This window comes from Castanea sativa, chromosome 12 (genome assembly GCF_040712315.1).
Source record: "Castanea sativa cultivar Marrone di Chiusa Pesio chromosome 12, ASM4071231v1".
NCBI lineage: Eukaryota > Viridiplantae > Streptophyta > Magnoliopsida > Fagales > Fagaceae > Castanea > Castanea sativa.
In genome coordinates, this window is record NC_134024.1 from 43,689,953 (window position 1) to 43,706,041 (window position 16,089).

General features: G+C 35.3%; 1 protein-coding gene and 1 non-coding gene across 13 annotated transcripts; both read left to right on the top strand.

The window, feature by feature from the left end:
- Window positions 1–10,441: 10,441 nt before the first annotated feature.
- On the top strand, window positions 10,442–10,514 carry TRNAK-UUU (transfer RNA lysine (anticodon UUU)). The gene has a single exon. It is a non-coding gene; the product is annotated as a tRNA-Lys (tRNA).
- A 142-nt stretch (window positions 10,515–10,656) lies between these two features.
- LOC142618638 (pentatricopeptide repeat-containing protein At5g47360-like) lies at window positions 10,657–15,841 on the top strand. Of its 12 annotated transcripts, none has more exons than XM_075791599.1 (5): window positions 10,657–12,341; window positions 13,179–13,219; window positions 13,413–13,451; window positions 13,590–13,745; window positions 15,647–15,841. In XM_075791599.1, exon 1 carries the CDS (start codon window positions 10,708–10,710, stop codon window positions 12,142–12,144), a length of 1,437 nt encoding a protein of 478 aa, XP_075647714.1. In that variant the 5' UTR covers window positions 10,657–10,707; the 3' UTR covers window positions 12,145–12,341; window positions 13,179–13,219; window positions 13,413–13,451; window positions 13,590–13,745; window positions 15,647–15,841. The 12 variants fall into 12 exon arrangements, with proteins under 12 accessions (XP_075647714.1, XP_075647709.1, XP_075647710.1 ...); XM_075791594.1 differs by having other exon boundaries at window positions 13,179–13,191; window positions 13,293–13,451; XM_075791595.1 differs by having other exon boundaries at window positions 13,179–13,191; window positions 13,297–13,451.
- The last annotated feature ends 248 nt before the right edge of the window (window positions 15,842–16,089 follow it).

Below are 16,089 nucleotides of genomic sequence, written 5' to 3' on the forward strand. Positions count from 1 at the left end.
GACGATCTCCTCTGCCCTGTGGGCAGACTGGATGGCCTATGCGTAAAAAAGAGCAAAGTAACAAAGCAAAATTAGAATTTTCAAAGTATAATAGAAAAATGGAGGTAAAAAAAGCTTGGGAAAGATCCTTACCAGAGCAAGTTCCTTCTTTAAAGTCATGAAGATATTTTGATCTCTCATCCTTCTGAGCTCACCCATGTCCTCGGGTAACAGTAGTGCTTGCTCCAATGCGTCTGCTACGCAGGCGGCTATTCCCTCATTGAAATTCCTTATGGATGCATCGGTAGTGACCGCATGGTCGTCCATGGTCATCTTAGGGGCCCAGATCGGGGCTTGTATAATAGCAAGAGGCTCGATCCGTCTATCTGACCTCGTCTGCATTGTACGGGCTTGTTTTCCTCCTTTCTCGAGCTCGAGCTCCTTGGGAAGGGAGTCTTTCCCTCCCTCCATCACCTCTTTCCCTTTCTGCTGATCCCTCTTTCTTTTGTGATCAGCTTGGTTGGTGCATTGAGATTGGGTAGGAGGAGGAGGAGGATGGAGCTTAGATTCAAGGATTTTCTTGGCTCCTTTGTCTCTGGCCTTGGGTTGGGGTACTTTAAGAAGCTCTTAGGACCCCACCTGAGCTTCTAGTACATCCTTAAGACTCGGCTTTAACTTGCGTTGGATACCCATGGTGTCAGATTGTTGTGTGGTGTCTTGTGGGATTGAGCTTGATGTGCCGAGAACAACAATTTGGTCTTCAGGGGACTAAGGTCGATTGAAAATCTTGTACTCGTTCTCAGAATCAGATACTTCAACAATCTCTTCTTCTTCTTCCTTTATATTGGGTTGAGAAGAGGTTGCTTCGCCCGATATGTATTGAATTGGAAGAGGAGCTAGGCGAATACCATTTGGTATGGGTTGTTGGGGTTGTATGGGTTGGGTAACCAAGGTACCTTAAGGAATAAAAGCTCCCTCAGGTAGCAGAAAACCTTCAACGGCTACGCTTATCCGAGGTAGACGTGGGTCTTTGGCTTTGATCACACACTTCGGCGCTTGGGAAGATTTGGAGATGGAATTGTAGCTGAGGATTAAATGGGCTGCTCGGAGCTGGCCATCTGAGTGCACAAACACTTCAGCCTGCAATATCCCGTCCAATCTTGTGAAATCGACAAGTTGGGAATGACGATCTGTTGCGTGTGGGTTTGCAAAGGCATTGAGAAGGAAAAATAAGGTTAAAGTAAGTAAATGCTTTATGTGAACCCAAGTTAAAAAAAAAAAAAAACTATTAAATCAATTGAATCCAGAACTTCACCTAATTCCCCCTCCCTTGTCGGACAGGGAATACCATTGTGCCAGTCCCCTAATACGATTAGGAAATATTTTTTTAAACTCTTGTTGGAGTCAGGAAGGCATTGGATTAACCTAACTTCGGGATGCCTAGATTTTAAGTAATATCCTTGCCCCTTTAGGTGGTGGAGGTTGTAAACCCAGTTCACATCGTGATGGGTGAGTCCCAAATTCATCTTTTCATTTAAAGCATCTACGGAACCTAAAATCCTAAACATGTTAGAGGCGCATTGGGTAGGAACTAACCTAAAGGCCCTAAGGTAATCCCTTATAACTGTCCCCATGGGGATTTTCATCTCTCCCTCTATGAAGGCGATCATCGAGATTACTACCTCTCCTTCTCGCCTTTTTAGGAGCCATTCTCCTTCCTTACAGTGTTTAAGGGACACCCCTGATGGAATCCTATACTTAGCCTTAAATTGTTCTATTTTTTCATCTGAATTTACTAGGGATGCGAATCTACCCATTTTTGGGAGCAAGGTGTGGGTACGAGGGAAGAATTGAGGAAAAAGATGAGTCGAGGAGAAGCAAAACACCAGAAAGAGAAAGAATAAAGAGAAATAATGAAAGATGGAGTATGGGAAAACTTACTTTAAGAACGACAAAATCACCTCGGCCTAGTTCTTGGTAAAGGTAAGGACGCGTGTGGATTGTGAAAGATTGGCAGATACGTTGAATGGGTGTTGTAATGTGTAAGATAGTTTGAATTAGTAGTTTTTATACCATTGAGAGTCATAAAGCGGGAAAATTCCCGCCTATGACTCTATGCTATCCTCAGCCGTTGGATGCGCATCACATCGCTAAGCGTGGGGGACAGAGGGACGTCAAAATTTAATTCGAAAGACGCTCTGCATGCTGATACGTCAGGAATATGCTTCGGGCAGTTCAAAGGTCATCATCCCTATCAGCAAAGATGTATGGTGTGCACAAGCTAACAATGACAAATGTCGAGATCCTCTTTTCCTCCGAGGTAACGAAAATGAGAATCTCGAGGGGCTATTGTAGGGTCATTGGGCCCAGGAATGTGTGTTGGGTGGCCCAAAACTATTCTTCATATTAAAAGGCCCAGTCCGAGGACGTTGAACAGTCCGAGGGTGTATGAATGTTAACTCATAAAGGCAATATTAAATAAACAAGAGATATTGTCCGAGCAAGTATGTTCAAGAAGTTGGTTCGAGGAAGATTATGACCTCGGCTATGTTCTAGAGAATCCTATAAGTAAGCGTAGACGTGGTAAACATAGAGATAAAGAAGAGGGGCGGTGGAATATCTGAAATAAAGCTGTTACCACCGCCCCCACATTGAATGCTCTGCAACTGCTACTCTGACCGCATTAATGGGGAAGTGAGACATAAATATCAGGTTTGAAACTTGACTCCTATCTCCAGAGATTTCAGGGGAGATGGATGGGATAAGTATTTAAACCAACGGCCTAACCATGAGGTGGAGGATGAGAATGAAGGAGTATAAAAGAGAGAAGGGACCTTCGCCAAAAGGGGAGGAGAAAAGAAGAGAAAAAAGACACTATAGACTTCATTATCTATAATTGTAATCGATCTTGGAAATAAGTAATATAAATCATCCTTGGCTTATGTCCGAAGAGCAGATTTCTTTCGTATCCATATACACTGTTCTTCATGTGTGCCATTGTGGCGAAAACCCATCATTTTTTGTTATTCAAACTTCATTAGAACCTAGATTTGAAACCCACTCTCTCTACAAATTTCATTGTAAAAGGGCCTCTCAGGCCCATCCCCTTCAAATTGTGGGTCCAGGCTCGAATTGTGTCCTTACAATGGTAATCTTAGAATTACGGTAGTATAACAAAACTATGATAGTCTAGGGTATTTTACAAAATTATAGTCCACAATATTATGTCAGGTTTTGCTTATGTCAGATGTTTTTGTGCACTAAACGTGACACAAAGGAGTATTAGACGAAATTCATTGTCATATATGGTATTCTTATATTATTTTAACACCTTAATTTATAAATTTGAACTTGCTAAAACTGAAATATAAATATTCTCAAAAAAGAAGAAGGAAAAATGCCCTTATTCTTTTTCCTTTTATTATTTGGTCTTTTGTTGGTGAAGATAGTGGTTGAGCTTGGAATTTTGGCTTCAAAAAGCCTAACTGTGGTATTCATAAATCAGTTTAGATAAATTCAAAACATATACATACACAAGAACTCATCATATTCCTAATTTATTTTTGAATGAACATAATCTTTCTAAACTCTAATGAGTATATAAAAATTTTCTATTTTACTCTAAACATGTTAAAAAAATCCGAAAAGAAAAATATTAAAGATTCTCTCTATCATCAAGACATAATTGGAGTTAAAAAAAAAAAAGTTTTAACTTATGGTGTTCACTCCTAAGAAATGCTCTTTATTATCAGACTAAAACACTAATTGGGTTTTCAGTGTAGGGGGGATCGAACCCTAAAAAAAATGGTTGATAGTTTTTGTTTGAAAAATTTCTGTTGGAGGGCTTACTTAAGCATTTTTTTTTTTTTGGTTTTTTTGGGAAATTGCCATTTTTTTTTCTAATTTTATTGGTGATTAACCCAAATTTGCCAATTCACATTTTTATATGCCCAAACCTTAACTAATTTAAAACATATAGATATGATTTTAAAAAAAAAATCAAAATTAGAGGGCCATAACATGGCTCTTTAGCTGGGTGAAGAGACCAATTGGTAAGGCATATATGAATATAACAAAAGTGAATTGTATAATCAGACACTAAGGGTCTGTTTAGATACCGTTTATTTTGCTGAAAACTGAAAACTAAAAATTGAAAACACTGCAGCAAAATAATTTTTAAATATGTGAATAGTACTATGAGATCTAGTTTTATTTTATTTTTCTAAATAAAGTATTTGTGGGTTTCGTGAACAGTGCACGAGATCCATTGAAAAGTGCATAATCATGTGAAACGCTCTTCTAAAAAAAAGGAAAAAAAAAGAAAATGCCAAAATGCCAAAACGCAGACGCTAGCAGCTGTTTTCAAACGGGTACTAAGAGTCCGTTTAGGAATAACTTATTTAGCTAAAACTGAAAACTTTTTATTGAAAGTATTGCAGATAAAGTTAAAACTTTTTGTTGAAATTGAAATTTTCTCACTGAAAGTACTGAAAACTTTTCATCAGTGCTAATTATTAATTCGATAACAATGCGGAGAATGAAAATTCTAATATCCTTTAAACATATTCTTATTTATGGGATGACAAACACAAATTTGCTTCCACACTTTATTTATAAACCTACAAAATCTGGGACTTGACAAGTCAAATTACAAACAAAGGTGCAATAGGATCCAAATTCAATGAAGGGCTTGTTACTTTCATTAAGTTTCAATTTGTTCTAACTCTACCAGATTAGATTCAAACACCATATCCAAATATGCACAAAACGTATAGTTAAACAAGCTTATAATTGCTTAAACATATATATTTTTTTGATGAACATTGCTTAAACATAAATAAGTATACAATTACATACATAGTAAATATTTGAACCTAAATTTAGTACTACACATGTTCGTTATAAATTATTTTAACACACGGAAAGAAAATGGTGAACCACGTAGTCTCCAATGATATAAAAAGTAATCCTTTTTTTTGTTGTTGTTGTTGTTGTTGTTGAATTTACAATGTCATGCCACTAGCTCTCGGTCAATTGCGTCCTCGCTTTTGGTAGGAGGGAAAAGTTTTGCTGCATCGGATGATGCAGTAGCCAAAAGGTAAGTGTCTAAGGGTCCGCATGATTATGTGCATTGGATATAGCCTTAGACACATGTTGTTTTCCTTTTACTGCCACTAAAACCTTTTCCTTGGTAGAATTGATTAAGATATTAATTCAAGGACAAAATTTGGTTAAAAATTTGGTTGCAGCCCATGAGTAATTCTTAAGTATTCTCAGAGTATGGAGAATGGTGCTCCTTTCTCTCACATTCATAGTAGGGTCCGTTCATTAAATTCATGGTGAGGTCCACTATGAATATGAGAGGAGGGAGTACCATTTCACTATACTCCAAGACTACCTAAGAATTTTCCGTAGCCAATGACTACAACTCCATTTAAATATTTTTATTGGATATGAAATTTGAAAAATTCACCATTAGATAACATTTTTTTTTTTATCCATTATCCTCTCGCTTGCAAAATTTGTAGAAAAAAAAAACTATGTTATCAATCAAAATTTTAAATTTTAGGTTTTTTAGGCTAAAATTATGCATAAAAAATAGATTTATAAGTTGAGGGTCTGTTTGGATAGAACTTATTGCTGAAAACTGAAAACACTGTAGCAAAATAATTTTTAAATGGGTAAAAAATACTGTTCATGCCAAAAGTTACTGTTTATTGGCCTAAAATCACTGTTCATGGCCAATGAACAGTAACAACACACGCGTAAAAAAAAAAAAAAAAAAAAAACTTTGGACGTGAACGCGCGTTTGCCTATCCAAACGCCCTCTGAATAATAAGTAACATCCGATTGACACAAAATTTGGTATGCATATTAAGAATATAAAAGAGCATGCAATCTAATGGTTAGATTTCTAAAATATGTAATTATGTAAATTTTGTTACATAATTGTGTTAATTTTGTTAGTAGAAATTGTAGCCAAAGTTTGTTCTTAATTTAATTGCAATGCGTAAATGGATTTGCCCCTGGGATTTGGTGGAAATGACGTGCTAGTGCCCCCTTCTTTGGTTTTATTGTTCAAATTGTTTGAGGCACGTCTGGCATGTTGCGTTGCACATTGCACCCTCGAAATGGTCAGTGTAATGGTACGGTAAAAATCACCGCTTGCTTTGTTACCTTTTGAATTTTGTTGGCTATCACATTTTTCTAACTTTCTATAAGAAAAAGATAATAAAATAAATCCCTTGTTAAAATCATATAAATATAAGAAAAAAAAATATTAACATTTTTTGGCCTTAATGGACCTATTATTGTAATGTATGCGTTGATATTAACCTATTTATTGTAATGTATCGTTAAAATGCCACGTATACAAATATAGTTTTATTTTTCTTTTGGAGAAAAATGTATACAAATATAGTAAATGTATAAAAACAAGGTAATCTTAAAATTACTGGAGTTACAAAACTATGGTGGTCTAAGGTATTATACAAAACTACTATCCATAGTTTCTATGGTAGGATTTAATCGCGTCAAGTGCTTCTGTGTACTGGACATGACGTATGCACAATACGTGTCCTAAAATAACTACGTGTTAATCTTGTATATTGTCCAGTGCAAAGAAATACTGAACGAAATCTTTAACTATAGATAATATTTTTATATTATTTTAACATCTCAATTTGTAAATTTTGAACATGTCATACACTCAAATATAAATATTTTCAAATAAAACAATATGGTGAGGAAAATACCTTAGCTTTTTTCCTTTTATTATTTAGTCTTTTGTTGGTGGAGGGTCCAATTGGAAATGCAAAATTGCAAATAAAAAATATAGGAAAATGAATCAAGTAATTGAAGTTTTTTTTTTTTTGAGGGGGAAGTAATTGAAGTATGAGTCATGCTTTTCATCATCAAGAGTGCTAGTCATTAATTCAATAATAACAAGCGGAGGATGAATTTTTTTTTTTTTTTGGTAAACGGAAAAATGGGTGTTTATGGTTGTATTAAACCCCCGGACAGGGCGCCGCGTCATACATATTCGTAAACGCGTGTGAGAGTCACCTCATTTCTGAGTACACCTCTCACTAAGGATGTCCACCAACAGAAGGCCGTTGGCAGGACTCGAACCCAAGCCTGACAAGCAGGGAAGCAAAGTCCTGACCAACTCAGCCAACCCCCCATTGGCGGAGGACGAAATTTTAATAGCCCTTTAGAAATTCTTATTTATAGGATGACAATCACAAACGTGCTTCCACACTTTATCTATAAACCTTAGGGGACTTCGCAAATCAAAATTACAAACAAAGGCGCAATAGGATCCAAATTCAATGAAGGGTTTCTTACTTTCATTAAGTTTCAATTTGGCTTACTATATCAAATTCAAACATCATATGCATAAAATTTATGAATAAACTAGCTTGTGATTTTTGCATACACATAAATACATTTAAGAATAAAAATAATTATTTACATATTGAATGTTTGTACCTAAATTTAATATTATTGACGTTCATTTTATAATTTTATAACACGTGGAAAGAAAAGGACAAACCAGTGTGGCCGATACCGTATCGGTACCGGCCGTACCGGTCAGTGCACCGGTACCGGTACACTTCTATATTATACCGGAAAAAATACCGGCCGTACCGGCCGCGTACCGGCCAATTTCGGGCAATACCGGCCGGTACCGGGCATACTGGCCGGTACATAAAAAAGGTTTTTTTTTTTTTTTTTATTTTTAGTTTTGTAATTTTTGAATTTTTGTAAAGGCATAATGGTAATTTATTTACATTAACTTCTTAGTATTATTTGTTTTCTTAGTATGCAATGAACAACTAAGCTTTCTATTTTTTATATTGTGTTTTTTTTTTCTTTTATTTGATACTAAAGTCTAAAACTATGAATAATTTGTTTTGAATTGAGGTAATATTTTATAATAAATTTTTATATTTACTATAATATAAGTGAAATATTATATGTTTATAAACATGGTTCTAGAGATTTTGGTGTGTGTGTGTGTGTGTATATATATATAAAATAGCGGTAAACTCGAAACGGTATACCGGTATTGACCGGTATCCGAAATATATCGTACCGGTGGCCAAACTGGTACAGCCTCCGGTACGGTATTGACTTCCTTGGGACAAACCACTTGTCAAATTATATGAAAACCAGTCTAACATACATTTTCCAATAGTCAAGAAATCAAAGACTATTTCCTAGCCCGTGTGTCAATCCTTGTTAGGACTTAGGAATCAGGACCACTTCAAGTGGTCCGCTTGCACCCCAAGCACTGGTTTTATTTTATCCCAATTCATACCCCAAGTGCCATCCTTATACCATTCTTCACCTGAATACTGACCTTGCACCTGTTAATAGTTAAAATCACTCGATCACCACTTCATAGTTCGTATCACAAATTGAGTTTCTCGTTAGGGGCCATTCACACTTATCACACACCACTGTCAAAACATGACTTTATGCGTCCCTTTGGCTGGGGTGAAATGATAGAGGGGGAGAGAAAATGGAGGAGGGGTGTTTAGTTTGGGGAGGAGAAAATGAAGGTGAGAGAGTTTTCTCCTTTAGCCCACCATTTAAAGAGGAAAAAGTAGAGAGAAAAAGTAGGGAAAAAGTGGGTTTGATGTAAAAGTATCCATCTATCATTCTATTATTTATTAAGGAAAATGTTAACCAGAACCCTGCGGTGCTTGTTAATGTTTCCATTTTTTTGTATTTCAGTTTAAAAAATAAAAAAAATTGCCAAAAGAAATAATAAAAATTGCCAAAAACTGCTAAAAGCTGAAAAAGTTACCCAAAAGTGTGTTGTTAATGGGCATCTTATGGTGCCCGTTAACACAACCCATTTATTAATGTTGTTATATCTTTTTGCTTTGTTTTTTTGTTTTTTTTTTTGTGTGCGGAAATGTTACCTCTACACTACTGCCACCTTTTTTATTTTTTATTTTTTCCGCTTCTTGTTTATACAAATTGTATTTTATTTCCTCCGACTTTTTTATTCAACTAAATAAAAGAATTTTTCATCTTTTCATTTTTCATTTTCTTAACAAAACATACAGAGGGAAATTAAGTATTTTCTTTCCGCTCCCTCTCTATTATCTATCATCCCAACTAAAAGGACCCTAAGATAGAGGTTACTTGGAGGATAGCATCGCATCCCATCTCAATGGGCCTAGTTCTTGCAAATGTAGTAAGGAAGCTGAGTGGATCTCGATGTGGCCCAAACCTTATGCATGTTGCTTATGTAAATGCATGTGTAAGTTTATTATCCTACAAAAATGGTTAGTCTCGTCAGATGTTTAACTTCGCATGCATTGCTTAAATCAAAATATGTACAACTATAGACACCCTATTTAGTATTAGTTGATTATCTGATTATCTCAAAGTCCCCAACTCCCAGTAAATGACTTTTTAGTCATAAACCGCAATTCATGGGTAACTCGACTCTATATGGGCCTTAACGCACGTAAAAGACTGATCATCAGTAAAACATATGCTCTTATGAGAAACCGCAACCTTGGGATACTCAAGTCATTGGGTTAAGCTGGGTAATTATTTCTAAAAAATAGTAGTTCAACTAACGACATTTTCCCTTCTAGATCGAAGGTTTGTACATTTGAAAATTTGAAGTTATCGCTTATCTTTAATATCTTATTTTAAAGGGGAAAAAACCATAAACAATCAAAGACATCATTTTGTATTTAATTTAAAAGTATTAAATTTACATTTCAGATAGAATATTAAAAAAAAAATTTAAAATACCATTTTGGTCCTAGGTATTTGCTCTATGTGTCAAACTAGTCTCTAACTTTTTAAATGTGTTTGTTTAGTTCCTAACATTTTGGTATTATGTCAGAATAGTCATTGCCATTAAGTGATGGATGGAAATGCCAACATGGCTAATAGTGAAAATAAATAAATCAAATTTTATGCTACCTAGCTATTAATGAAAATAAAAAAGAGAGATTAATGTTGTTTGGTCTTAAGAGACCTATTTATTTATGTATACAAATATGGTAATCTTAAAATTAATATTTTCTTTGAGAGAAATCTTAAAATTATAAGGTATCAAAAAAACTAAAATTATGATGATTATACAAAACTATAACCCACAGTATTTATGGTAGGTTATGCTTGCACTTAGTGATTTTATGCATAGGACATGACACAAACACAAACACATACACAGACACAATATATGTCTTAAAATGATCACATGTCAATTTAGTATATTGTTTAGTGTAAAGGAATATTGAATGAAATCCTCAACCACTTATAATTATCGTATTTATATATTGTTTTAACCTTCCAATTTCTAAATTTTAACTTTTTAGAAACTCAAATATAAATATTTTTAAATAAAACAATATGGTGAGGACAATGACAATTTGATTAAAACAATTTTGGATTTATATGCAAAGGCCCACCAAAATCTCAAAAAGCCGTCTTAGCTCAGCCGGTAGAGCGCATGGCTTTTAACCATGTGGTCGTGGGTTCGATTCCCACAGACGGCGCCATTTCTCTGCCTCTCTGAATTCCTTTTTCATTTCTTTTTAGCTTTTGGCTTTTCCTTCTCTGTACAAGTGTACTATATACCCATTCATTCTCTCTGGAAGTCTTTGCTATCACAGTGAAGCTAATTTCAAGGTATCAATTTCTACACTCTTGAAATATTTTTTTCTTTTTTTTTTGGTGGGGTTTCTTTCAATGGCACTTTCTTCAATTTCGAAATTATTTTCGTTGTCAATTTCCCACAAACCCCCAAAGTTCTCGACTTTGAATTCACCCACTGCCACTGCCTCCTCTGCTGAGCAATTCTACACTCACCTGCAGAGAAATGGAACCAGCAACATAGAAAAAACCCTGTCCACAGTTAATGTCCCATTGGACTCCAAATGTGTCACTGATGTCTTACATAGATGTCAACCAAACCAATCTCAAATGGGTCTTAGGTTTTTCATCTGGGCTGGCCTTCAATCCAATTATAGGCACAGTTCATTCATGTATAGCAAAGCTTGTGAATTGCTTCATATTAATCGAAACCCGGGTGTTGTTGTTGATGTTGTTGAGGGTTATAGGGTTGATGGGGTTGTTGTTAGTCATAAGGTGTTTAAGGTGGTTTTGAATTTGTGTAGGGGAGGCAGGCTTGCCAATGAGGCTTTGTGGGTATTAAGGAAAATGAAGGAATTTGGTTTGCAGGCGGATACTACGGCCTATAATGTGGTTATAAGGTTGTTTTGTGAAAAGGGTGATATGGATATGGCTGAAGAGTTGATGAATGAGATGGGTTTCAGTGATCTTTATCCTGATATGATCACACATGTCGCGATGATTAAAGGGTTTTGTAATGTGGGTCGGTTAGAGGATGCTTGTGGATTGGTTAAGCTTATGAGGGGGCATGGGTGTGTTCCAAATGCTGTGGTGTATTCTACTCTTCTTGATGGGGTTTGTAGGTGTGGGAGTATGGAGAGGGCATTGGAGTTGTTGGGTGAGATGGAGAAAGAAGGTGGTGATTGTAGTCCTAATGTTGTTACGTATACATCTGTGATCCAGAATTTTTGTGAGAAAGGTCAGACAATGGAGGCATTGGAAATTTTGGATAGAATGGAAGGTTTTGGGAGTGCTCCTAATCGTGTTACAGTTAGTTGTTTGATAAACCATCTCTGTATGGAGGGGTGTGTTGAAAAGGCTTATAAGGTCATTGATAAAGTTGTTGCAGGAGGTAGTGTTTCATATGGTGATTGCTATAGCTCTCTAATAGTGTCTTTGGTAAAATTTCAAAAGCTTGAGGAGGCAGAGAAGCTCTTTAGGAAGATGCTTGCTGGTGGGGTGAAACCTGATAGTTTGGCATGTAGCATTTTGATAAGAAAGCTTTGCTTGGACGGAAGGGTGCTAGATGGATTTTGCTTATCTGATGAAATTGAGAAGTTTGAGTTCATTACTTCCATTGATTCTGATCTTTATTCTATTCTTTTAGTTGGGCTTTGTCAACAAAGACATTCAATGGAGGCTGCAAAGCTTGCAAGGTTAATGCTCAAGAAAGGAATTAGATTGAAAGCTTCTTATTTTGACAGTATAGTTGGACACCTGAAGAAATTTGAAGATGAGGAGCTAGTTAAGCACTTGAGTAAGATTGGGAAATAAAATTCAGTCTGTCCTGGAGGATCTTATTACTTGATTAGAGCACCTTTGAGATTACAGAGTTCTAAGTCTCTAGTTGTGAAGAAACAAGTTTGGAATTTCAAGCAAATGAAAGGCTTTGTCTTGTTCCATCTGGTTGTGGAATACGGAATTTGGGCGTGAGTGGAAGCAGTCATCAACCAATGATTAATTGAGCTAAGGTATACAGTGATTGAGGTTCAAATAAAAATGCATTGCTGTTATTAATTCTCTTTCACTTTTAGAACGTTGCCATTGGTCTTAGAAACTTCTTTATTCTTAGAGCAAGAATTGTTTTTAATGCCTCCAATATTTCATTATATCACGACTCCTATGATCAGTGCTCCAATCAAGGAGTTAAACAATTCACTGAGCTACTGAGCAACTTTTCTGGCACTGAAGGACATTGCGCGTATGCTCATAACATCTTAAAGTCATATTATTTAAAGCAATTCTTTACATTATCCTCCTTTTTTTTTTTGGTGTGGCTGTTCATAGGTCAAATCGTGTCCAATAACATAGTTTTTTGTATTTCATCCTGATTCAGTTCTTGTGGTCATTATGCTGTGGTTACATTTATTTAATTATAAACCAAAAACTTATATATATACAGCCAGATTTCCTAGATCATTTCAATCAAACACATCCTTCGTAATTCAAGAACATACTATTTAAGATTCCAGTGAAGAGTGGCACCTTCAGCACAATAATCCATTGTTGTTATGGTTTACCACTTATCTGCATATTGTCATTGAAGTCAATCTTGTAGAAAAACATTTTCGCTTTTTGGGTTATGGCAAGTCCCAGAATATCATATTTTGCTAGATTTTGAGAACCTTTAATTAGAATTTAATGCTTGTCTCAGATAATGATCACCTAGAAATAAATGGCTACCATGTCGGAAGACATCCTACTGAATTGTCGTATTCTTTAAATTTCTGTTGACCCTATTTTGAGCTCTATCTAATATTCTTGAGTGGTTTTGCTTGTATGGACTGGTGTTTTGTGCATTACTGCAGACAAACTAATCAGGTTTGAGATCAATACCCACTACATCCAAGTATAAACCTGTCTTTGAAAAAGATGTTATTTAGCATTTTAACTCCTTTTATTTATTAATATTTTTTTGATAGGTAGGCAGGTAGCATTTTAACTCCTTCATTGAAGTTGGATTCTTTCTTGTCGCTCTTTCACTGTCATGTATCATTAGGATGTCTCTGACAAGGCTTGACCTTTGGTTTCTGGAATTGCAGGATCACTTAGCTTCCAGAAGTTATCTTAAATTACCAAATGTGAGTAGTATAACTTGTTGAAGCATTATAAATGTTGCATTGAAGCATTTCTACTGTATAATCTTCTCTTAGCGATGCATTCAATAAATTCTGTAATTGTGAAATCATATGAATGTTAATACATTTTGAAGTGGGCAGCTGCTAGGTTTGATTGGCTTGTGGCAAAGCTTGTGTGATGAGGTTGATTGAGTTGACTGACAATGGGATGAGTATTCACTTTTCTTGCTCCAATTGAAATCTTTGGATATTTCAGCTAACAAAAGTGCAGGCCCAGCTCTTGCAGACTTGCTTAAGGTAATTAGAGCTTACCCAACTGCTTTTAACGATTTCTAAAATTTTTAATAAACCCTTCAAGCTTCTTATTCAATAGTTAGTGTGCATTTGGCATTTGATTATAAGTTTGTTTTTGCTTATTTTATGTATTGTTTGTGGGTTCCACACTACTTTTTGTCTCAACTTTATTTCTAATAATTTAAGTTTCAGCCTTCTGGAAATAAGCTAATTTTTAGTTTTTCATCTCGCATTATGCAAATAAGCTACCGAAAATAAGTAATTCCCAAACAAACACTCAGTATTCTGTGCTCTTGAACAGATCTCTTTCACAAGATCTAGTTTTTCCATGGCTTCCCATGCATTGTTTCCTCAAAGTAGAAGACAACGGAAAATTTGTTGGTTTCAGGTTATACAAAAACTTGTGGGCATGGCTGGAACTCAGTAATGTTTCAAAAAATAGCACACCTGCTCTTTGTATGTGTAAATTAACTTGTGGATTTTATATGAAATTATGAAATTTTAGGGTCTATGACAAAGCTATGATGCTTTGCGTTCTGCATTTGACTTGTACCACCCATGTGTTTGTATAATTTCCTAAGGGGGGAAAAAGATTGGAATAGTTGTATTTCCATCAAGATGTCTCAAATACTATCAATTTTGCAATTGTGCAGTTAAGTTTGACCTGAAACTTGTGTTGGATCCAATCTAATCCTTTATGAATTCTTCAGCATTTATCAATTGTTAGCACCACTTATATCCAAGAAACTAAGCTTCATGAGGTCAAAAGGAACTCCATTTTTATTTTATTTTTTTCACTAGAAAAGCAATGAAGTAATAGTTATGGATAAGTGTCAAACTTGCATTTGGTACTCATGCTAGTTAGGACAAAATGCAGTTAAGTGATGCATTAGTTAGGATTTGCGGTGATGGATTCTTGAAAGTAAGTTTGTGCTACAGTACCTATAAAAAAAAAAGTTTGTGCTACAGTCATCATTTCTGTTTATAAATCTGTGGTCCTGTGGGTCACCGTTGTTAACTTGTTATTAGCAATGGGAAATGAAGTTTGCTGATACCAAAGAGTCGCATACTTGATAAAGGGTTGTGGACTTAAATGTCATTACTCATATCTTTAGAATCCTTTTTTCTTTTTCCTCTTTGTTTATATGCTGGTTTTACACACTGAAAATGTTTCATCCAAGTGTTTCATGCATTAAGTGAATGCAAAATAGTTGCCAACTCTTTTATTTTATTTTTAAATATTTATATCAACTTGGTGTATTTTCTCTTCTTCTTGTTTTGGTCTTGCGTTTGTGTTGCATAACTGTAATTAAGAACCTGATCAGTGTGTGGATATGCATAGCAGGACACTGCCATCATTTAGCTGGATTGCTAATACATTCAAATTACCAATATATCGCTTTTATCTGCATGGCTGCCTGACTGGTGACACATTGGTGATTACAACAGCTGGAGGGAAAAAAAATCAATCTAAAATTAATAGTATAGAGCATTTTAATGAAGCTCCAAAGGGAATATTGTTTTGATTATTTCTTGAGTAACATTGTGAATGTGGAGGAAACCATCAGATTATGTAACAGTGAATTGATGATCCATTGTGTATAGTGTCAAGATGGATAATTTACTATGGCTTGTCTAAAGCTTAGAAGCAATTTGCAGGAGACAATTTAAACCATTGGCTATGAAATTTGGGTCATAGTCAAGGGCTAGCACATGGTTCATCTGTGCAAAACATGATTTTAGCATAATAAAAACATCAATTTTCTTCTCTTGGAACATAAAGAAGTTTACTTCACTTTTATTTAAAAATACAATTTACAACTTGATATGTACGACAACATTTTCTTGTGTGTTTTGACTTTTGAGTCTTAAGTGGTATCTTATAGCCACTCATTTTTGTGCAGATGAAGCTTTACATGAAGGACAGGAACCAAGTGTACCCTATGTTTTTTGAGCCATCAACGGTAGACTAATTTACTTTGATAACCAAGGAAGAAAAAGAATATATAAGTGGTCAATGCAAGAGAGGTTCAATATTATGTAACTCAAGACAAAGGACAACAATTTTTTTTCAAATTAGTCACGTCCATTTTAGAAGCAATTAAAGAGCATAAAAGCATCAATTTCTGAAATGATTATTCCAAATTATTTTTCTCTTGACAAATTCACTCATCCATTCTGGTTCATCCCAAACTGGAGACTTTGTCTTAGAATTGTTGTCACTCCACCCTGGAGAGAGATGCTGCCACTTTTCATATCGTACAACCACCAACCATGAATTGTGTTATGGCTGAAGTGAAAATATAGACAGTTTCTCTTGCATCCCACCTTGCTTGCAGAGACAACA